Source organism: Macrosteles quadrilineatus, unplaced genomic scaffold, assembly GCF_028750875.1.
Source record: "Macrosteles quadrilineatus isolate MER2022 unplaced genomic scaffold, UCM_ALF_1.0 Scaffold_1__1_contigs__length_201487025, whole genome shotgun sequence".
Classification (NCBI taxonomy): Eukaryota; Metazoa; Arthropoda; class Insecta; order Hemiptera; family Cicadellidae; genus Macrosteles; species Macrosteles quadrilineatus.
This window is the reverse complement of record NW_026542594.1, coordinates 94,940,400-94,965,693: the sequence shown is the minus strand read 5'-3', so window position 1 is coordinate 94,965,693 and position 25,294 is coordinate 94,940,400. Positions and strand designations below refer to the sequence as shown.

General features: G+C 35.3%; 1 protein-coding gene across 1 annotated transcript in view; it reads right to left on the bottom strand.

The window, feature by feature from the left end:
* Positions 1–25,294, bottom strand: part of LOC128990226 (pre-mRNA-processing-splicing factor 8) — a 132,564-nt gene that overhangs the window by 90,849 nt on the left and 16,421 nt on the right. The window contains exons 3-6 of the mRNA XM_054412566.1: positions 21,583–21,751; positions 21,276–21,440; positions 9,428–9,643; positions 8,897–9,109 (exon numbers count right to left, since the gene is read on the bottom strand). Of these exons, the coding sequence (XP_054268541.1) occupies positions 8,897–9,109; positions 9,428–9,643; positions 21,276–21,440; positions 21,583–21,751 (763 nt within the window). The remainder of the gene's footprint in view (positions 1–8,896; positions 9,110–9,427; positions 9,644–21,275; positions 21,441–21,582; positions 21,752–25,294) is intronic.

The following is a 25,294-nucleotide window of genomic DNA, read 5'->3' as shown; positions in this document are numbered from 1 at the left end:
CAGCTGAATTTCCCCATAATCTGACACCATAGTTGAGATGGGTGTGAAAAAGACCAAAATTTACCATAATAATTACTTCTGAGCACACAAAAGACCATAACTTTCTTAACAAACAAGTGACACGTGACAATTATTTACATGTTCCTCCCAACTAGGGGTGGGCGAGTAGTGATTTTTCAAGTCAAGTCGAGTATTTGAGTAAAAACTCGAGTATCGAGTCGAGTCGAGTAGTTGCGCGTTAAGTAGGCCTAGGCCCAGGGTTTAAGCTGCGGTAGTATTTTTAGCATCTTGCTATTCACAACTTAAAAATGCTAGGTTTACATTGTTTTGCAGGCTAAGTTTTAGGCCTATGGTCAATTTTCTACAAATAAAATTGAAAGATGTAATGTTCAAACAAATTTAATATTAGCCTACTGGAACTTTTTGTTTTAAATGCTTAAGTTATTGAATAATATTTTTTCTACAGTTAACTTAGTTTTTGTCTTTGTAGAGAGTTCGCAGCATTTGGCTGAAACAAATTTCATATTAGCCTAAACCCTGCCTAGGCCTAAATAGGTAGTTTAAGTAATTATACCAAATTTTCTAAGTTATATGGTTACTAATTATTAGCACCTCCTACCTTAGGCCTAATAAAAAAATTGGCCCAGACTACTTAATGGCTGCAGCATTTAAATAATTTTTAAATTATTTAGGCCTACACATCACTTGTTATTGTGTGTTTTATTTTTTCTTGCCTTTAATTCCTCCTCGCTAACATGATAATCAACCTTGAACTAACTAACTTAATAAGGTAACTTTAATAATAATTTCAATTCAAATAAGAAACAGAATTTATAAAAATAAATTTATTTATAAAACAGAAAACTAATATCAAACTACATATTGTATCACAAGTTAAAAACATCAATATGCAATTAGGTAGTTTAAAATAATCACTTAGATAAGCACTTCATCTGTCTTAAGTTTGAAGGTTATGGGTAGCCTACTAAGTTAGGGCTATCCTCTTCACTCAGTACTATAAAAATGATCAAGTCACTCGTCTCTGACAGACTGAAAATATCAAACAAAAACATAGTAGGCCTATTATCTCGAAATAAAATCCCACATGATTTAAAATAAAACACATTTCACTGTAGCCCGGTATAGCCTATTTGGCCTTTCTTTATAAACTCACATTTTCTAGGTTAAGTTACAATTCAAACTGTTGTTTTCATGTTTGAAAATTGCACAATCAAAATCACAAACAGAATATGTTTATTTTACTTGCTATTAAACTTCCACAAACAAAATCAGTTTTATTTTAAGTTACAAATTCACTTCAAAGTAAAAACATTCAAAACTGACATTGACATAACTTCAATCACTCCAATCTAGGGATGGTCAAGTCTCGAAATTTCAGGAAATTTTAAATCTCGTTACACGAGACGAGATTTCTTTTTGGCCAAGATTTTTATCGAAACGAGAAAAAAAAATAAAATTTAAAAACGCCTGCAGAAAGTCAATGCAATACCCGCAATACAGGAGCGTGTTGTAGTTGCGTTTCCTTTGCGAAGGCGTTCTTATTTAATTTAATTCTTCAAATGTAAATATTACTTTAATTATTTAATAACATTTGAGAAGTTTTGTTAAGTGTTAGCAGTGTGAGGAATGTTTTATTACTATAAAAAAAAGGCAAAACAAGTAACTATTTTATCAAAATTAATATTTTATTTTATGATTTATTTTATTTTAGGATAAGTTGAACTCTATCCTAACTGTTATCACTATGTTTCCTAATCGTAGGCATTTTTAATAATTTAGGCATGATTAATAAAAAAATGTTATGCTGATGTTTTTTAATAAAAGATTGTAAATATTCTTGCCTATTATCATTATTTTTGTATTTAAACAGTCATCTAACAATGTTACAAAATCAGGTAAAATTTCCAAACGTGCATTTCCCGTTGTGTATGAGAAGGGAAATTCCGTCTCGAAATTTTATGAGAAATAAAAAATCTCGTCTCAAACTAAAAATCCAATCTCGTCCATCCCTGGAGCATTGTTTTGTTGTTACGCCAGCTGTAACCTTATCTGCTCTCTTTCTCTCTCTCTCTCCCTCTCTCTAGTCACTGTTCACTGCTCACTAGTCATTCTGCTCATTCTGCTTCTGCTTTGTTTTCCCATCAAACAGCTGTTTTGCAGGGCTGACGTTGCCATATTTATCATTACACCATTATGGTAAATGTCGGTAAAATTATCATAAAATTGCTAGCTATAGCTTTTATTTCGTTAAAAAAATAATAGTTTGACTAATTTTAATCATGTTTATGTAAACTGATTTGAAAATAAATTATACTTATAGTTTGTTTACGCCAATACCACGGTTGCAAAAGTACAACAATTATCATCGATCTGGCAACACTGATGTTTAAAGTGGAACTGATATTTTCTTTCTGCCAAGACCCAATGAGATTGCGTCATTCAGATGCATCGATGTTCCTTGCAGTAAATTATCGGTTTATAAAACTAAACACCAATACCGATTAATGTGAAAAAATATTATGCTACAACAGGTTATTTTTATTTGTCGTATTTCTATATCAGGGTTGCCACCAAAGTGAGATAAAAAAATTCATGCATAATTCAAGGTTTTCATTGGTAGTTTTGAAAAATTCATGGGGTATATGCTCGCACAATTTCACCATAAAAGAGTGTTGCCTAGTTCAGAATTGTACATTAATTTATCGACAATATATAGTTTTGTGTGCTACTATCAAATAAAACACATTTAATGCGTTTATTTTAGAGTTAAAAATAAGAATTTAATATAATTTATCCAGTCTAAAAAAGTAAAATCACAGATGAAAAAGGATTAATAAAAATCTTGTGTGTGATAATAAGATGTAATTATTAAAAAAAAATTGAAACATCTGATTTAACAACATCATAGGCCTAATGATAAATTCAAACGTTAGACGAAATAGTAAATTAAAAAATTAGTCGGATTGGTAGTTAGGTTTGGCCTAACCTAAAAAACATTGCATCCAAACATAAAAGGTTTAACTTAGTTAATCCAGCAATGGCCAAGAACTTTACTGTCTAAACATCAAATTAAGATAATAGGCTACTATAAAAACAAATGTTAAGAACATGATCAAGAAACGGTTAACTTGGTAATGAATGGGCCATATCTAGGCCTACTAAAACGCACATGCAATTTATTACTTTATACTGTAACACAGTAGGCTAGACTACATTGTAATCCAAAACTGAATCTTGGCTAAGTTAGGCCTGAACCAACTTCTATTTATTGAGAAGATTAAAGGTTACCGACTGACTGATAAAAACACTCTAAAAAGGTAAGATTATGTAAATAAATATTTAGTTAATGCTAAGAACGAAACAAAAGTAATGGAATGTATGTAAGTTTAGACATAGGCTAACTTACATTAAGTAATAAAAAAAAAAATTAATTACATTACAGAAAAGGTTAAAATAAACTTAGTTAGGAGGATGTTTCTTCAGATTGGATCAGTTTATATATTATTATTTGCCTACACAGGTTTAAATCACAGTTAAAACAATTATTTAATTAAATTTACATCTCATTAAAAACTTAGTTAGATTCGTATTGACTGAAAACACCTAGTTATATGCTTCAACAAAACATTTACATTTACCTTCCTCAGAACGAAATCACCATTTTTCAGCACAACATTGACTTCTTGCAACTTAGGCCTAAATAAATAAACTTAATCTCACGTTGTAACACATTTACTCAACACTGACAGTAGTTTGAAATGACGACATATTTGACCAAAACAAACACAGAAGACGATTAAGTTCCAGCCGGCGCAAGCCATTTTGACCTTTATGGCAAGGCAAGGTACTTCTTATTTTAACGTTGTAAAGTATCGGAAGTATAATATATCAGTAATAAAAAATATTTAATCTGAACACTTGTTCCACTGAGTGTTGGGTAATCAATTATAAGAAGCACAAAACTGAATCACGAGTGCAACAAGTGATCTTACTGTCCAGTGTCCACCACTACTTCAAACTTCAAACGTTTGACTCGTTTCTAAGTTTCAGATCAGTTTAAAACTTTTAGGTTATGGTTACTCTGTATTTCCTTCCACACGAACACTAGACACTAGAGTAGAGAGTAGAGAATGAGAGCGAGCATCAATTCCGATTGTCGATGTTTTCGAAACATCGATGTCTTTTCTATCGATGTTCGAAGTTATTTGTTTACATCGATGGTAGATTACCGAACCGATGATTTGGTTTGTTACATCGGTCTTTTAGGCCAACAAAAGTAATGAAATATGAAATATTGATGTTTTCCGTAACTGAATTGTATTGGTTTTAGGTTAATTGGCTGTTACAGTGCAGAGAACAGACAACAGACGAGAAACTCGGAACAAACATCGATGTGATCGATGTTTTAGCTCCGAAAGCATCGATTTTATCGGTAGATCGGTACTCGCACAGACAATAACTCGGTGGTAGAGATGGGCGTTATAACATAACAGGAATAACAGGATGAATAACAGTGTTGCGGCCACGGCAACGTTATCGCGGCAACACGTTGCAGAGAACTCCCTGTTATTATAATAACGTATCTATCTACACAATGTTGCAGGAAAGCCGCGCGACAACGAAAACGAAAACATGCATTGCCATTAGTGCCGTTGCCGCAACGCTACCAGACCAGAGCAACGATAACTTCTGAAACGAACTAGAATAACGCATCCTGTCTGGACAACGCGGCAACGCCCGACTCCCGAGTCCCGATTACAACTGAAAACTGAACTGATCAACCGACAATGATAACTGAACGCCGCAACAGCAACACCGACCGGCGGACAACGGTTTATAGCGGCAACGAGCTGGCAATCGTTATTGAAATAACAGGTTGCCGCAATACGTTATTGGGCAGCTGCGTTATCGTTATAACCGTTGCCGGAAAACAACGATAATTCCCATCTCTAGACTACTCGGCTGACGTCGGTTGCGATCGGATTTGACCTTGAATAAACTACGCAATCGTTTCTGTTCGTGCCATGGCAACAAAACTTTTTATCTCGACACTCCCACTTTGACGTTTTATCTCGGTGTTCATTTCGAGAATGGTTTTAATACGGAGTATTTGATTCAGCACATTTAGGGGTTTTGGCTGAATTGTTAATAATGATTTTGAGAATTCATGGTCCAATGACGAAATTCACGCATAATTCACGCACTTTTTCATGGTCACCTAAATTCACGCATAATTCACGCTTTTCAAGGTTTTCATGGCTGGTGGCAACCCTGTATATTTTCCTTTGGTATAAAATATTTTGTTATTTCTATATTTTGGTAAAAAATATTTTTATGGCAGTTCAAACTAAATCTGATACTGTACTGTAAAACGTCCTTGTGTAAGGTTAAGCAAATGGTGTTACAGTTGTCCCCGTTTTCAAACTAGGGAATTGAAACTCTGTCAGCCCTTGGGGGACATACTGTAGTATTACGTCATTACCGCCGCTTGCAGATCCGCCGCTCCAGTTAGTGTCGCTCACGGCGGAATTTTTGAATGAATTGGCGGAACAAAAGCAGCCAGTATGAGTCTAGTGTTTGACGGAGAACGTTACTACTTGCTGAGCGTGGTCTGTAAATACAATAGAAATCTGTTTTTGCCGCCACTCCTTAGTTCGGGCGTGCTCCGATTTTTTGCAGATTTTTAAGTTTGCGCTTGCCTTTATGTTAGTTTGGGCTTGTGTTTAGTCGTGTTTGGACTTTTTTATGTATTACGTTCCAAGCAGTGCTGCTATCTGTGGGTGTTTAGCGAACTACGTCGACTCTCGTTGCAAAGCAGGACATCCCCGCACGTTCTTTGCTATTTGTCAGACCAAAATTGGAAAGCCAATCACACGCAGCAATCGGGTTTGTTCGACGCTGAGGGCTGCGCCGCACTGGAGATACGCCCGCCCTTTGACGTGCCGCAGCGAATGTGTTAAGTTGGGTTACAATGCATGTTTCAATAATCTTGCTCAATATGGGAACAATTGCTACTGGCCTATAGTTCTCTGGTTGGTTTACATCGCCCTTCTTATAAACAGGTATTACTTTGGTAACTTTCAAGCAATCAGGAAAACATCCAGTAGCAAGAATTGAATTTGCGATAAAAGTCAAAGGCTGCAATATTACATCAACAATGTTCTTCAACAAAAAGTTTAACATTCCATAGACATCTTCTGAACGAGAATTGCTCAGTTTACTAACCACAGACAATATTGTTTGTTCGTCAACTAGTTTTAAATTAAAATTAAAATTACTATTACTAGAATCTGTTTCCTTAACACGATTCTTCAAATAATCTGAGTAGTCAAGGTTACTCACATCACAGATTTTGTAACATTGTTAGATGACTGTTTAAATACTAAAATAATGATAATAGGCAAGAATATTTACAATCTTTCATTAAATAACATCAGCATAACATTTTTTTATTAATCACGCCTAACTTATTAAAAATGCCTACGATTAGGAAACATGGTGATATCAGTTCAAGGATAGAGTTCAACTTATCCTTAAATAAAATAAATCATAAAATAAAAGCAATATTAGTTTTTATAAAATAGTTACTTGTTTTGACTTTTTTTATAGTCATAAAACATTCCTCACACTGCTTACACTTAACAAAACTTCTCAAATGTTATTAAAGTAATATTATTAAAATAATGAAAGTAATATTTACATTAAAAGAATTAAAGTAATATTTACATTAAAAGAATTAATTAAATAAGAACGCCTTCGAAAAGGAAACGCAACTACAACACGCTCCTGTATTGCGGGTATTGCATTGACTTTCTGCAGGCGTTTTTAATTTTTTTATTTTTTTTTTATTTTTTATTCTCGTTTTGATAAAAATCTCGGCCAAAAAGCAATCTCGTCTCGTGTAACAAGATTCATTCATAAGCAGTAGGAGTCTACGCATATTACTCAACTCAGGAGTAAACCAGTTTATAACCTTAGCCTTGCTCTTAGGACTAACAGAGATCTTAGGACAACTAATGTTTAAATACAAAGAGAAAATATTTAAAAATACATTCACTGAGCTATTAACTTCATTGGTGTATACTCTTCCCCACCCAGCATCCACCAGAAATTGCTTGAGACAGTTAATTTTACCCTCAGAAAGAAATCGGCATTTTTTAATTTTATTCTCACCTGATTTTTTAAAATTTTTTATACTCAGGTCAGTGCTGAAGCTAAAGGTAGTCCATACACCTGCATGGTCAGTTAGAATATACTGATCCAGCAATCTAACCTCCACCTGGTCAATGCTCTCGCAGGGATGTAAGCCTGCAACCACTGTGAGCTCTCTGATTGGCTGTTCATAGTTCGATCCTATGTAAAGATAATCAGAGTGCCTACGTCACAACCAAGGTTATAAAAGGGGTCGGACCACGTGGTACGGTCTCATTTGGTCAGTGTAGTAGTCTTGTATAATGTGAAATTGCTTAGTGCACATATTCCCCTTTGTGGGTAAGTCATAGCTTTAATTTTTATAATTTTATTCTATTTATTGTCGTGAGTACGGAGGATGCAGGCAGGCAGTGGTCTTTTTATTATTTTTATTTTTATGTAAGAATATATAGGGTGTTTTTAAAACAATGCCGGGATTTTAAATGATGATTGCTTGGGTACTAGTCAAGGTAACTAAACGTTTTATACGTCAAATTGAAGCTTAAACAACTAAGTTTTGTATCCCGTGTAGCAAGGGACGACATTTTTACCTTGGCATGCTCAAAACAGGTGCGCAGTGGTAGGCCACTATTGTGACTCATACGCTTGACGCCAGTCTCCAGTACGACGTTTACGGCGCGTAACAGAAGGCACTAAACTTAAATCTACTTGATGATAAAGAAACTTGAAGCTGGTTTAATGAGTTTCGTGGCACCGTAGTGTTTTGAAAAGACATTCACCTGGCCGGCTAAAAACAAGCAATGACATAGTCGAAGAAATCCGATAATTCTGTATCAGAAGCACGAAAAAATTGATTGTCCGACGAAGTTTTCAGTTGAACAAACCTAAGTTAATAACTTTATGATGTTAACTGTAAAAGATAAGCCTTTGTGCCTAAAAGGATTCAGTTAAGTAAGACATCAGATAAACCTGCCGATCACCCTAATCGCACAGACTTTGCCAGTTTTACGCTCATATAAGATTGATGAAAATCTTAATTTTGATAAATCATTCTGAATTGTACAAACGAATGAGAAAAAATGTTGTTCTTTTCCCTTCAATTTGATGAATAAAATGGTTTAACTATCTTGAATAGTCTCCGAGCAACGGCTGTTTAAAATTCCGGCATTCTTTTAAAAACACCCTGTACTTTGTCTCTTTAGGCAATTAAAAATATCTTTTGTTTTTAGGGTTTAACTACCAGTGAGGAATCAAAAAATGGGAATGAAAACGAAAAGACTTTTTACTTATTTACAAGAACCAAAACCTGCATAATATTAAATTTCTGTGTCAATACAACTATCCAAAAACATAATAAAATTTGTACTGGTTTGAAAAGACATTTTAAAGTAAAACGGTACATAATCATAATCAGATTTTTTGTTTTTGTCCCTATTTTCACATCCTAGGACGCTAGGCTAACCCGGGATCACTTTCGCATTACTCCAGCCTAGGCTAGAAGTTTGTGGCATCACTTAGATAAAATCTATAGGTATTGGCGCTATTCAAACCTGGAACCCCGGAGGCCGAAGTCTTGCACTCTGTTCAATAAGAGCAATGCACATCAGAGAATTTGTACCAAATAATAATAAGTAATAAATTTAGTCGCCACAAATGCACTCTTATAACATTAAGCTACAGTTGTTGAGATCGGTACCTAATGTAACTTAAGTATTTTACTCACGCAGGATTTGAATCCTTGATGAGTGGCTCAAACTTTGGTCCGCCAGGAATGGCCATGTTCAGGGCCTTAGCTGTGAAGAATGACTTATGATCAAACAGATAAAAGTAGTTGCTGTCAACTAGATCAGTTAGCAGCTGATTGGCCAAGCGATACAATGTTGCTAGCTGAGGTAGAGACAAGTTCCATCGACGATATGTGGACCCGTTCACATGTCTGAAACAAACGTTGTGTAAGAACTTTGTACTGGGAGAAGGAGTATAGAAAAACATAAAAAAACGCAATTACTATTATTAAAATATTACTTATCTCTCTCTACACATCCTTTTATTCTTCACTTGTCAAATATAAACATATTCAAACACAAATATTTCAGTAGAAAAGTTGTTATTTTACCTTCCTAGTTTGAATTCAACGTATACAATTTACTGTCTGGAATTTGTATTCAAATGTTTGAAATCAGAGCCATTTATAAAAAGTTACCCATGGACATAGTCCTTATAGTAGGTTATGTATCTAAGTAGGCCTACTTACTTTGTGCCCACCAGTGGCTTGTGATCGTAGAACCACTTGTACACAGCAGCATCTTCCTCAGTGTCCAGCTCTATCTGTATCGCCTCCAGTGGTTCAACGTCCAAAACGTTGTCAGCGTAGTCCAGTGGCGGCTCTTCATCATCAAATGGAGGGAATCTCATTCGTTTGAAGTGTCGGCGATCTCTCTTCTCTCGTCGCATCATAATCCACATTGTCCTGCCATCACCATCAAGCAAATGTTATAGGCTTGTTTGAACAAACCGTTTATGTGGGGATATTATGGCTTAGTGATTTGGCCAACTCAAAATTATTAATTTGTCATCACTCCGTACAGAAATTAGCTTTTATCAATAACAACTGGTAGGTATTAAATTTCACAAATTATAAGTCACTCCTAGGGATGAAATATTGTGTTTTTTTATCCTGTTTGTGTTCTATACTTTTTTGAAGGTAAACTAGCTGCTATCCCTCTTTATTCTACAGTTAAAAACCCTGGCCTGAATCTTTCCTTGAACAAAACTGACAACAAAGAAAGTTGTTTCCTAATCTCTGAAAAACCCATCAGCTGATTTTTCCTTGTTCTAAATTTACTTTCCCTTGCTACAATCAGTTCTCCATTTGGCAATTACTAGAGATGGGCCGATACCAAAAATTGTCAATACCGATACCACCAAAGTACTCTTGATAGCTATCGATACCGATACTTCCGATACCTATCTTTTTTGCACAGTTTCTTCCACTAATAATATTGTAAACTGTTATACCATAAAAAAACCTTATATGTATGTGTATCAAACTTATATTTTGGTGTTAAAGGTTTATTATTAATTGCAAAAAACAATTGCAAAAATATGGAACTAGCCTAAGTGTTTATTTTAAAATAGGCCTACTGTAAATGTTTGAATTTAATAGGCCTACTGTAAATGTTTGAATTTGACTAAAGCATGAGATCTAATAAATTTTCCTCTAATTTATAAATAGGCTTATAGCCTATAAGTATTTATCTGTCATTTGTCAGTTTTTGTATTTATTTGAAATTGCATCAATTGTCTTAGTTAACTCATTAAGCTATAAATTAAAAAAAAAAAATTACTTACATCTTGGCCTACAAATACTCTGTAAGTTTTTTCCCTAAGAGAGTAAAAAAACGAACTTCCTATATAATGACAGTTGCTCACTAGTTGTATGAAAAACAATTATATATCTTCAAAATTTGTTTAACTATGAAAAAGTCACCAAGTCTAGCTGAAAACACATTCATAAATGAGGATATTTTTGAAATACAGAATAACTAATCAAACAACCTTTTTATTTTTAACACTTTTCTTAACTTTTCTTCCTTGAAACTGTCAACAGTTTTCACTTATTTTTAATAAAGATTATCACTTAAAATTTCTCGAAAGAAATCTACGTGTAAGCCATTAAGAGCAGACAAGAGACATACGTCACTGCCACAAAAACTATTCCCTACTGTGAATGAATGAACTGAGTGTTTATTCGTGTGAAGCCCCGCCCACCGTCTAACGGGACATGGGGTAGAAAAAGAGAAAGTTTGCTCTAAAAGCCTGGTTCACATGCCCTCCCTCACCGTCAGCATCAGTCGCTTGCAGATTTCCATTAGGCTACACAAAAGTTTCTGAGTGTTAATTATTTTAAAACACAGTAAATGTTTGAATTTGACTATGATGAGATCTAATAAAGTTTCCTCTAATTTATAAATAGGCTTATAAGTATTAATCTAAGTCATTTGACAGTTTTTGTATTTATTTTTAAAAGCAATTGCAGTTATACTTTAAAAAAAAAATACATACATCTTGGCCTATAAACACTTTTTGTAAGGAGAGTCTTTTCTCTAGTGAGTAAAAACGATCGTGGTGAAGGAATGACTGTGCTAAAACAACACATTGTCAATTTTTACAGAAGTATTTTGACTGAAAACTGGTATTTTTTAAAGACATTGTAGAATAAGTCGACGTCTGTGGAGAAAAGTATGGCAATAGATAGGTTTTACTTTTAGCCTACAATAAAGATTATGTTTTGGGACCATCTCCAATCTCCAAACCAAAAGAGTGCTTTTATAAAACATGCTATAGTTTTATTTAGTAACAAAAGTGTTTGACTATGTTCCCGATGATACCAAGAGTATGGTTCGGCAGAATGGATTCACTGTGAACCGGCCTGCCTGGCCCTTATGCACGACGTCACTATAACCTCCGTGCGGGGGTGTCAACAATGGATCGGAACAATCGATGTTTTGAACCTGTCTGTAACTAACCTAGTTTTTTATACTTTAATACTCATTATGTATAAACGAACACGTACTACATATCGGATCTCGAATCTCAATAATTATCAATACCCTTCCCACCCACAATAAGCACATAAAACGATGTCTAAGCAATCATCATTTGCTCCATTGAAACACGAAAGTCGATTGGCTGACATGGTAGTCCATTGTCGCCTCCTGACCAAATGAGAACTGTTGTTACATACTTTTATTGTCAACATTCACCATTCGTTATAACATTACAAAATCGACATGGACTAAGGCTTATGATATTTTTCAATAAATACATTATGTCATAGCAGCACTTAAAACTTCACTAAACTCTTTAATCAGGTAGATAGTACAGATAAATATGGACCTACTTTTTGGTGCAATATAATATAAATCAAGCCTAACCATACGACGATGACGATGTTAAAGTTTAATGGCTGAAAATAATTTTTCTAATGATGCGTATAATGCAGTTATGAAACTGCACATTTTGACGTGTTTAGGTTATTTATTTTATACTAAAAATAAAAAAAATACATCTAAATGTCTGACTTATTGATACAGACATTGTTTAGTATAATTAATTTCGTGTTGGCAGGACATTCGCGCGTCGGTTGTCTCATGAGTTGAGTCTGACATCTTGAAATGTAGATTGTGTTGTGCAATGAGCTGAAGCTAAACAATGTCACCGGCACCGTCGCTGTTCTGAACTAGATAGTTTCTAAGTTGGCTATGAAAATTGTTAACCGTGATTACAAAACTAATACTGTAGCTATAAAGTAAATAAATGTTAAAATAAAATACTTATGTGGCTAAGCCATGAGAGTGTATATGACAAATGTTTTTTGTTTACATCTGATTAAGACAGATGTTTTGTTGTGATTGTAAATAAACTAATACCTTTTGGAATGAAAAACTAAACTGGATGAAATAAGTGCTCTTTTTTCTTGTAATGTAACTTTTTTTTTAAGAGAGCACGAAGGTTATCACCCCTTTGAAAAGCATGAATCGCCAAACTCAAACTTCATTTCTAAGAACACTAACGAAAAAAATGCTGAGAAGAAAAGTAAAGCTTTTACAGATGAAACTCTTGCGCAAAAAAGTAAGACTTAAAAATTCTCTTTATGTTCCGTGGGAGTGTGGCTAAGCCATGAGAGTGTATATAACAAATGTTTTTTGTTTACATCTGATTAAGACAGATGTTTTGTTGTGATTGTAAATAAACTAATACCTTTTGGAATGAAAAACTAAACTGGATGAAATAAGTGTTCTTTTTTCTTGTAACTTAAACTAAATTCAATCCATAGAACTAATCACATTCCTAACTTATATTTAGTAATTACCAAAGAATCTTGAAACTAAACTACTAAACTTTACTCAACTAAATTTATATACATGCTTCCACACTTAAAACTTTTAACTGGTCCAGAAAAATACACAATCCTCAATCCAAATTTCGCGTCAACTTATCCCTGTCGGGTGTCGGTATCATCGGAATCGACTTTTGACAATCGAGTCTTGGTACCGATACCAATGTCCAAGTATCGGTGGTATCGATGACGATAATCGACACATCCCTTTATAGAACTGCATTGTGACCTAATCGATGCATGCTGCATCGAATCGGGATTCGATGCATCGAATTGAAATTTCAATGCATCGCACTCGCTGCACACCACTACCTATCACTATCACCCAGTGTCAGCTGTCGCTGTCAGTGAAATGGATGATGCAAGCGGCAAGCGATGTCTAGGTTGCCGATTATTATTATTTGGCCTAGTATGTCAAATCAAATCAAATCAAATCTTTTTATTGTCTTTCAGCTCTACAAAAGCAATTGACATTGTCAAATGGCATCTTATCATTAAAGCATTAAACATAGTCATAATAAATAACAGGAAGCTTGATCTTAAATAAATTATTTAAAAACTTATATCTAAAACCTCCAAGGACAAGAACTTATCTACAGAGTAAAAACATTTTAATTTTAACCATGAATCAAGGACTGTTTTGAATTTTTTTATTGGAATCGTTACTGCAGAAGGGGGCAATTTATTAAAAAATTGTATACTAAGATATTTGTAGCTATTGTGTGTAAGTGTAAGTCTTGTAAGTGGTAAGTTGAGATGATGGCTATTTCTTGTGTAATGTTTATGTATGTCAGATCGGATGCTATACTGGTCTATATTCTCTTTTACGTATAATAAGCAATTTAAAATGTATAAAGATGGAAGGGTTAGGATATTTAGGGCCTTAAAATCTGCTTTGCAATCTTCCCTGGGCATTGTTCCTCTAATGCACCTGACTGCTTTCCTTTGCCATTTGAAAACGGTTTTGGCTCCTACAGAGTTACTCCATAAGAGAACACCATATTGTAGGTGAGAATGGAAAAATGCGTAGTAACAATTTAGAATAATTTGTTCACTTACATTGTTCTTTAATTTGTTAAATAAAAATACAGTTCTAGCCAATTTACTACATAAAAAGTTTGTATGCTCAATCCAATTCAGCTTCTGATCAATATGGATTCCTAGCAATTTTACTGATTTATTGTCATTAGAATTTATTCTAAGGTTAAAATGAATTTCTTCTGTTTTTGAGTTGTTAATCAATTCATTTCCCCGAAACCACTCTTCAGCCAACTTTAACACCCCATCCCGTTCTTCAAGTGCTTTGTTCAGATTTTGACCACTTGTGAGGAATGTAGTATCATCAGCATAAAGAGTGGTTTTACAGGGAACAAAACAAGGCAAATCATTAATAAAAACAATAAAAAGTAGAGGCCCAAGGACTGATCCTTGAGGTATGCCAATTTTGATTTTTAACATATTAGATCTTGAATTATTTACCTGCACCAGCTGGAAACGGTTCACTAAATATGAGCTTAACAGATTTAATGATTTTTCTACTACTCCGTAAAAAGCCAATTTTTTAATAAGAATTTCATGAGAGACTGAGTCAAAAGCTTTAGCCAAATCAATTAATGTTGCAGACATATTAATTTTACCATCACAACCGTTAAAAATATCTGTGATTATATTTTCCAAGGCCTTGATTGTGGACAGATTTGATCTAAAACCAAACTGACTGTCACAGAACAAGTTATTTTTTTCAAAATATGAATAAATTTGTTGGTGTAGACAGTGTTATAATATTTTAGAAAGAATTGGGATTAGAGATATCGGTCTGTAATTATTTGGATCAGTTTTTTCCCCTTTTTTGAAGATTGGTATTGTACCTGATATTTTAAGACATTCTGGAAAAATTTCTTGTTCAATCATCATATTATATAGAATGGTAAGTGGATATATCAAAAGAGGGCCTATCTTTTTGATTACATAATTGGAGAAGCCATAATAGTCTTCAGCCTTAGAACTACTTAGTCTATTAATGGACTCTATAATATTTAATTGGGAGATTGGTGACCATTGGAATTTAGTATCAACCTTTCTTGAAGCTGAGAGTAGAGCAATAGGGTCCCTTGCACTTTGTCTGTTAAGTGAACCGTTATTATTCAGTGGTAAACAAGCAGAATTTACAAAACTATAATTTAAAACATTTATATCAACTGGAACAGAATTTTCCATCTTAGAATCATTGATTTCATTCTTTATTACATTCCAAGCAGCCCTAACTTTATTTTTTGAATTTGCAATGTACTCATCATTAACCTTGCGCTTAGACAATTTTATTTCATGTCTATAAATTTTTCTCAGTCTTAAATAATTTAATCTATTTTGTTCACTCAAGTGAGACTTGTCCTTATATATGAGAAGCATTATTCTTATCCTTTGGAGGCGATCAGTGTACCACTTAGAGCTATGTTGAGATGCTTGCTTGATATTGTCTTTATTGTTTAATTTAGTAACAATGGGACAGTTTGATTCAAAAATTAATTTTAAATTGTTATTATTATTTGTTGTTATTGTTCAATATTAAAAGTGGTTAAGGGATTAAATAAAACTCAAACATTTTCCTTTCTTGTTATTTACTTGTCAAATATCAATGAAATCGGCATAACCTCTACTACTCGACCCGAGTTGCGAGTATATTTAACTAAGTAGGCAAACAGCTAGGATTCGTAACGGCAATGGCAATTTGAATTTACCCGCTCTGAACTGACTTAATCTGCACCGATTCGTAGCATTGAGTGGTCCAGTGTCAGTATCGGTATCGAACCCACAAAAGGCAAGAATCGAGTATTGACGATACCTCTGGTATCGAGTATTTTGGTATTGAGTATCGGTATCGGCCCACCTCTAGCAATTACATACGCTAAGTGTTTGTTTACAATTTACTTACTGCTCAAACCCCCCCCCCCCCAAAAATAAACACAAATAAAAACAGCTGTGAAATGAGCTGTTTTTATTGTTTTACAATAACAGGAATAGGCATAAGCTAGTTTTGCTGCGTTTTTAGCTTGTAGTGCGATTTTAATATGTACGATAAACGTAACCCTTAACTTCCTATTTTAACGTTGTTATGTAGGTTTCCTGAAACCTACAAAATGTACTTTTAGTTTTTAGAACTATATATAAAGCTAATAAGGATTTTAAACTTTAGAATAAACCGTAAGCTACATACCTATCAACTGCATACTTAAATGAAAGGTCTTCATGTGAAAGTTTTCACTCTTAAATAAACCCTTAAATCCTAAGGGCATTAAGCTCAATTAATTAAAGGTAGGGGTGTGCGAGTGCTCAAGCCTTCAAGCTTATTAGTCAAACTTTCCATTATTCGGCTCAGCTCCAGGTATTTTGAAAAAGCTCGAAGTTCGACCTCAGCTTTTAATACTAAGTAAAAATACACCTAATACGTAATTGAAAACAAAGTTATGACGATTCTACATTGTTCATGCATTTGTTTTTCCTCAAAGCAAATGTTGTTAAGACACATAATTCACGTCTTAGACTCAGAGCTGACAGTTTATTATGGTGAAACGTAACTAGATTAGGAAAATAGCGTCACCTCACAAACTCAGAATGGTATACAAGACAATCATAAGACCAGTTCTGCTGTATGGATCAAAGAATTGGATTTTAAGGCTAAACATCCCATGTTTAGTTCCAAATTCTACCACCACGTCGCAGCACCAAAATGGAGTCATTTTGTGTTGGTGTTTATTGGTGGAATTTTCATCCGATTTTCATTTTGAAAACTGATTTGTGAACTGGATAAGATAACAATTCACGCCATTGAAGATAAATTTGAATTAAGTTGCTGGTTAAAAAAATTATAATAAAATAATTGTGTTACAAAATGAAAAATGAAAATTGCAGGTAGTCATTTTAATGACAATAATTTTTCATTAATTTTCCTTTTTAAATTTTTAAAATTGCTTGGCTGGTTTAGTCAGTATCGTTGTTCAAACATTTACAGTAATTATAACAAACGCGAGAGAGACATGAAGCAGGTGCAGGACAGGGCCGCTGTGACTCATTCCAAGGTCACACTCACTTTTGCTACCCCTCCCCCCCACAACAAGGCTGGGGTGTTGCTTGTACACCGGTGGATGACGGTTTCCTGCGCTTCCATACTATACTATACACGAACAAATACAGAATTGAATTAAGGGTTTTGCTACGCTTTAACCAAAGCAAATTGCAAACAAAATAATTATTTAAAAGTTTTGATAGTGTCATCAAATTTTTAATTTGATGATAATCGTATTTAGGCCTAATCAAACTGTAAAATTGGTGTAAATCCGTTGGCAAATATATAAATAAAATTACAGTTTTGTCTGTACATTGCTTGGAATCATGCAGTTTTTGGTTAACATTATTTCTCAGTGTTTCGTGGAAGAGAAAAGAGCACCTTTGTTAATGAAAATTTCAACCCGAATAAAGTGTGCAATAGTGAGGTTGAGGTAGTATTTTAAATACTTTTAACCTGTGTGAAAAGTAACTTTCAATTACAGGCCTACCTTAGGGCTATGCCTCATAGATCTATAAAGCAATTCCTTGTATCATCTATATATATAAAATCCAATGTATGTTTGTATATTTGTATGTTTGTATATTTGTATGTTTGTCCTTTATGGACTCCAAAACCGCTCGACAGATTGTAATGAAACTTTCAGGCATTATTAAGTATTATTCAAGGATGGTTTGTGTGAAGTTTGGTGCAGATCCGTCAATAGGGCTCCGCCCCAGTGGCTCTGGAGTTTCCCATGTTAACCTTATGAGTACTCATATTTAAATGGAATTAAAGAATCTTAACAGCTGGTGCAACTAAACAATTTGATTCTGTGATGTTCAATAGCATTAAAAAGTTAATAGGTTTACCAACAGGGTGCAGCACTATATTTATTTTTGATTTATGAGAACAGCTAATTTGCAACCAAAAGGTAAGTGAGCGTAGCGAACGAACTTCAACCTGGAGGCGAGTTAGCGTAGCGAACGAGCTAACCTGAAGGCAAGTGAGCGCAGCGAACGAGCTCCAACCTAAAGGTGAGTGAGCGTAGCGAACGAACTTCAACCAGGACGTGATTGAGCCATGCGAACGAGCTCATCTTGAAAATGAACGAGCATGTGACATAAAACCACAATAGGACAGGACGACGTCTGTCGGGCCAGCTAGTTAGATATAAAATATGGACTAACACGATCGGGTGACATTTAATTGCGAAGCATTCGTTTTGGCTTTGAAACTGTCAGATATTGTATTTGCGAAGGTTTATATGTATTCCTATATAGTAATAGTTTTGCCACCGTATCTGGAAAAATGCACACTAAATATGCAAACCAACTCCTGTTCTGAATATAAGGTTTCATCTTACTACAAGATTCTCGAAGGCCCTACTTAGAACGGGCAAACAGCTAGTAAGTAAATAAATGCACAGGCCACAAAACATTGATACGTTAATAACGTAAAGCTTTAAAAATTCATGATGGTTTGCTAAAAAAATATTTCACTAATGTTTTATCTTTTTCATAGCATAAGCTAACATTTTGGAGTCCAGACAGAAAACGCAAAAATTAGAGTGCGAGAGTGTTTTGCGCCAACTCTCGCAATGCTGTTTTAGCGCTAACACAGCTCGCTATTTTAGTCATCGGAATGAGCATTCTCAGTTAAAGAAATAACATTTATGATTACTGTAATATTAATTGCCTGACACAAGTATTCAATTTTTATATATTACTGATTAAATAATCCGAAAATTAAACTAGGACGGAAACTAATTAGGACGGAGGAGGGGACCGGAGCGCGAGAGAAATAATGATAATTTCTTTAAAAAACAATTCCGATACGACCATTTGGCCGAATTAATATCTGAAAACCGCAAATTCTTTTAAAATTTCTCTTTACAAAATGACTACCTGTGATTAAAAAAAAATTGTTACAGCAAAAAAAATTCTTTATAAAACTTTTTTTTTTAATAAATTTTAAAAAACATTAGCAACATAGCGTAAATGTCTTATTAATTTCATTTACAAAACCGTTTACAATTAAAAAAATCTGATAATAAATACGGAAATAATAAGTGGTACAAATTTGCCGCAGAGGTGCTGCTATCTATTGGGCCAGAAAGACAACTTTTTCAGGGATGTTTAGCCTTAAGTAAAAAAAAAAAACTTAAAAAAAGTTATAGTAGCATACTTGAAAACAAAATATTGAGAAAAGTGTACGGGCCGATTTTTTCAGGATGGACAATGGAGATTAAAGCATAATAATTGGGAACTGGATATTGTTACTGAGGTACGAAGTAGAAGGATGATATCATAAGAAAAAAAGACAACTCTTTTCCGAAGAAAATACTGGAGAACAACCCAGAAGGAAGAAGACCCCTTGTTAGACCGAAATTGAGATGGTGGGACAAAGTAGAAAAGGACATAAGAGATCTGGGAAGAAGGAAGGAGGACGCAAAATGCAGAGATGTATGGAGGCAGTGTGTTTTGGAAGCCAAGTACAGACACCCTTCCCGACAGACCGCCACCGCCCACCACCACCCATCACCGCTTGAGCGAACACCATTACCGCAACGATACGTTAAACAGCCATCGGTCTCGGTGGTGTAGTGGATAGTGCACTATCCGGGTTGATAAATCAAAGGCAGCCGGTTCGAAACCCACCGGAGGCATTAAACTTTTTGATTTTATTTTTTTCATCATCAGCAAGTTGGTATGGTTAGGTTATAATAGTTTAATTTTATAATTATATACTTGATTTTGAGACATTTATAATTTTATTTTATGAACAGAACTATTTTTGTTATTAGTAAACCTTCATTTGATATTTTCATTATCAGCAAGTTTGGTTAGTTTGGTTAGGTTATGACAGTTAAATTAATTTAAATTTAACCTACAAACGATACGTTTTGACAGCGACAGTGATAGAGATAACAATTTCCCACAAACAGTTCGGCTATACACGGTATGATGCGTTCTGCATGGCGCGGTGGTGGTCTGTCGGTAACGTCTCGTGCCAAGTACCATTTAGGGTACCAGTGGCCACAGCAGTAAGTAAAGTTGATAAATATTATTTTGTTGTAAATATCTATTCACACTGACACCATTTATATTTAATATCTGTGTACATTAAGGAGGCAGGAATGGATAGGTACACAACTAATTTACCTAAGAAAAGCAGGTAGTTAAAAGTACACAAAAAAGTTCACAACACAATAACCTGATATCTGGCCCTTAGAATGGGCTTCTTCAGAAGGATGAAGTACCACTTAAGTTTTAATTTATTTCTTCTTATAAGTGCCTGGAACACTTTTCTAAGATAAGTTAGTTGTGTAGGCCTATCCATTCCTTCTTCCTTCTTTCTTGCCTACGCTTAAAGCAGGAAACCCACTGGTCCGACAGACACCTTCCGACAAAATTACTTTGCATGACTTTAAATGGACTGTAACCCACTAGTCCGACACGACACCTTCCGACAACATTGCTCTCTGGGGCATTGTTGTCGGATGTAGGATCCGACATTTCTCCACTCTGCGTGCACCAGACCTAGATTAGTCACTGTCTAGCTTTGTGTGTGATATGAGTATTGATGAACGTTCTTTATACAGTACGTTATAAAAAAAGCTGCCTGAACATATTCTGATGCTTTCATTGATGCAAGTTCTATGGATTTGAGTGGTGATTGGTTCTTAATTTGTGGACCAACTATTATAAAAAAATATTATGCAAACAAAGAACCATTGGATGGACAAATAATTACCTCTTTTACTACTCTAGCAGCCAAAAAGTTTACAAAAAAGCCTGAAATATCTAATTTCTTGTCGGTTACTGACGGCGCCCATCGGACCAATGTGTGCCTTAAAAAGTGCGGAAGGCATCGGAAGGTGCCGTGTCGGAGAGCGTCGGACTAGTGGGTTTCCTGCTTAAGCCAAGTGCTTTGTCTTTCCTTAATGTAGGCCTATGCCTAAGCCAAGTGCTTAATATTCCTTAATGTAGGCCTATGCCTAAGCCAAGTGCTTAATATTCCTTAATGTAGGCCTATACCTAAGCCAAGTGCATTATCTTCCAAAAAAACTATTTAATATAATGTAACTGTTCTCTATAAACCATTTGTTTTATTTGGCCTACAATAACATGCGTCTTCTAACTAACTGTAACTCACCCCCACTGTGCAATATACACAGGCTCAATGACCCAAGGTATCTCATTGACGAATGTGATGGCTCCGGTAATGTGATAGAGAGCTTTCACGTCTCTTATTTGTTCCCAAGGCATAGGCATATTCTCCAGCAGCTTCATAACTGCATGTGGCATGTACTTGAGTGCCCTAGAAATAAAATAATTATCCACTGTGGTGTTAAGATTGCAATTCAGTAACTTACAAAAATGAAATTCTAACAAAGAAATAGGATACTGGGGATTTTTATAAATATTTCTTTTTTATATGTTTGCATTTAGACATCACTTACCCTAGATAAACTCTCTTGTCGTGTCTGTACTTGCGACTGCTCATATCTCCATGGTCTCTTATGATTTTCCTTATATGTTCCGGGGGCATGTCCTCCTTCTGGGCATCCACAAACCCAAACTTTCTCTTATCCGCAAAGCGCTTTGATTGTAGTTGTTGCCATTTCTGAGCTATAAAAGTCACAAAGCAAAGTGTTTTAGAATCAAACATAACATTTACCTGGGCAATAGGTTCTTAAACCCCTGCTGAAGGCTAATACCACCGCAGATGCACCTAAACTACTAGCCCCAGTGGTGATGAAGCAACGGTATTGGCAAGGGCGACTGTGTTATTTCCCCGTAGTGCAGGGGGGGGGGGGAACGCCTTTTCGGTGGGCTTAGCACTGATAAGGTAGGCGAAATCAGAGAACCCGAACCCGGTCATCCAAGGGCATGTGGGGGTTTAGCGTCGGGCCAACAACTCACCTCGGAAAATGACCACGTTATGACAAACAAACACCATGCCTCGGACACAGGACGGATTACACAGAATGAACTTCGGCTACCCTCTAGGACTTTGAGACTCGGCACGTGGAATGTCAGAACACTAGCAGCGCCTGGAGCCATAGATATTCTATCAGAAGAACTTAGTAAATATGAGATGGATCTAGTGACCCTGCAAGAAACAAGATGGCCATTGGCATGAAAGCTAAATTCCAAAGATTACATTGTTTACTATAGTGGCAATAAAGATGGAAGTTACCAGGAGGAGTAGGTTTTGCTGTAAACAGGGTGCTGTGATATATTTTGAAGCCAAAGATGAAAAATTATGTATTATTAGGATTAAGGGTAAATTTAAGAATATATCTGTAATGTGTGTTTATGCGCCTACTGAAGATGCGGAATATGATATTAAGGTAACGCTAAGATACTTAAGGTACTAAGATAACGATGGGGATGGGTGATTTAAACGCAAAAATTGGCAAAGAACAAATATGGCAAAATGTTGCAGGATCACATAGCCTTAATTCAAACAGCAATGATAATGGAGTGAGACTTTTGAGTCTCTCGGTAGCCATAAACATGAAGGTAATGAGTAGGCCTACATCTTTTCCAAGAAAAGACATGCACAAAGTAACATGGACACCACTAAGTGGAAAAACTACAGGGCTGTGCGAATCCAGAAATTTTGGTTCGAATCCGAATCCGAATCATAGCTGTACAGATTTTATCGAATCCGGATCGAATCCGAATATTTTAATTAATCCCGAGTCGAATCTGGGTCGAATCCGAATCTCAAATTTACAGCCATTATCGAACCTGGATCGAATCCGAATTTGAAATTTAAAGCTGTTATCGAATCCGAATATTCGGACCTGTTCAGAGTCGAATCCAAATCCGAGGAAAGTCAGCAGTACCAATTTTCACATTTTTAGACCACATTTTCTGGGGCTGAAATAACTTAGGGAATTGCTTAAAAAAATTCTTGAAATGGGCCAAATAAAAAAGTTATAAAATTTAGGCCTACCTATTAGAAGTTTTGAAACTAAAAAATTGGGCATATGTTAGGCATACCACCTAGGCCTAAGTTACTCGCTAAAAGTGATGGACTACCAATTTGTGTATTCTAAAACATAGGCCCAGCCTATTATACTCCTTAGTGTTAATCCTCCACACAAGCCTATGTCTGCATTACTATTACAAGTAACAACTAACACTGTGAGGTTAAGTTTACTGATAGCCAAGATAGGGTTCAAATGCGACCTACACTAATGTGCCTAAAGCCTAACACCAAGTTGGTCAGGTTCCTAACATGAACCAGTCAACAGCAAATCGGAGTGCACAAGTAGTTTTTTAGTGTCTAAAAAATTATATTGAAAATTATATTCAATCAGAATCTAGTAAATTTGAATATCAAATCCCAACTCGGATCTATTTCCAAGAAATTCGAATATCGAATCCGAACCCGGATCTCTTACCAGTAAATTTGAATATCGATTCCGAATCCGAATCCAGTTAGAAACAGTAGATTCGTTCTCGAATCCAAATCGAATCTCTAAAAAGATTCGGATTCGATTCGTTTTTCAAACTATTCGCACAGCCCTGAAAAACTAACAACCAAATAGATCATGTTCTAATAGATCTCAGACATTCCAGTCATATCACCAATGTACGTAGCATAAGGAACGCAGAATGTGGGTCATACCACTAATTCTAGTCAATATACGACAGAGAATTAAGATAGAGAAACTAACAAAACAGAAAACTGCAAAAAATATTAATTTTGAAAAGCTAGGAGAAGAAAGAGTAAAGAAATATTTTCAGCTCAAACTGTCTAACCGTTTCCAGGCATTAAACAACCTTGTTCAAGAATACTCAAGAGGTAAATAGAATTGAGAAGGTTTGGAAGAACATTAAAGAGACCCTGCAAAACTGTGCAAAAGAATTTTGTGGGAAAAGGGAAAGGAAGAACAAAAAACCATGGTTCGACAAAGAATGTAAAGCTAATGTCTCACAAAGGAGAAAGCAAAAGAGGACTGGCTCAATAAGAAACAAGAAAGATATAGAGAAGACTATAAAAATTCTCAAGAGAGACAGTAAAAGTACTTCGGAGGTAAAAGAGAGAATGGGTATCAGAACAGAATCTTAGAGAAAGCTGTACAGGACAGGACAGCAAACAGTGGAGACTTCTACCGATCAATAAGATTTTTTTTAAAGGGATACAGTCCAATGCCATATGGGATTAAAAACAAATCAGGACAACTGGCGGTACTGAGCAAAGAAGGACTAAAAGTATGGCAGGAACATTTAAAATTTTTTTTTAATGTAAGACAGTCTGAACAAGAAAAAGAAGAGGAAGCGTACACCAAAATGTAGATCCAATGGTCCCATACCCAACAATTCAAGAAGTAGAAACGTCAATCGAGGAATTAAAAAATAATAAAGCCCCAGGGGAGGACTCTATTCCATCGGAAGTAATCAAAGCAGGAGGCACAGAACTGGCAAGAGAGATCCACAAACTGAACCTTGATGTTTGGGACAACAAACTGATTCCAAATGAGTGGAAGGAAGCAGTGATCATTCCTATTCACAAGAAAGGAGACAAAAAAGAATGCACCAATTACAGAGGCATTTCCCTCCTCAACTGCACCTACAAAGTACTATCAAAGATTTTACAAAAAGACTAGAGGAATATACATAAAATATCATGGGATGAAGCCGGCTTCACAAGAAGAAGATCAACAACTGACCAAATTTTTATATTGAAAGAGGCATTGCAAAATATTATGAATTCAATAAATCCTTTTTCTGCCTTTTTATTGACTTCTCCAAAGCATACCACTCGATCACTAGGAGAAAACTCTGGAAAGTAGTGATGGTCGAATCTGGATATCGGACTACCGCATCTGCCGGATCCGAGCTAGAACCGGCACCCGATCGGATCCAAAAAATTCCGGATCTTGGACTGGATCCGGTTTTGATGGATCCAATTTTTTCCTAACACAAAGCTGTCTGTATCCATGTAAGAGACCGATTTTCCCCCGATTTGTTTACTAACACAAAGCTATCTGTATCACTGTACAACCCCGATTTTTTTACTAATACGAAGGAGTCTGTATCACTGTACAACCCCGATTTGTTTACTAACACGAAGGAGTCTGTATCACTGTACAACCCCGATTTTTTTCCTAACACAAAGCTGTCTGTAGCACTGTACGGGTCGCCGGATGACTG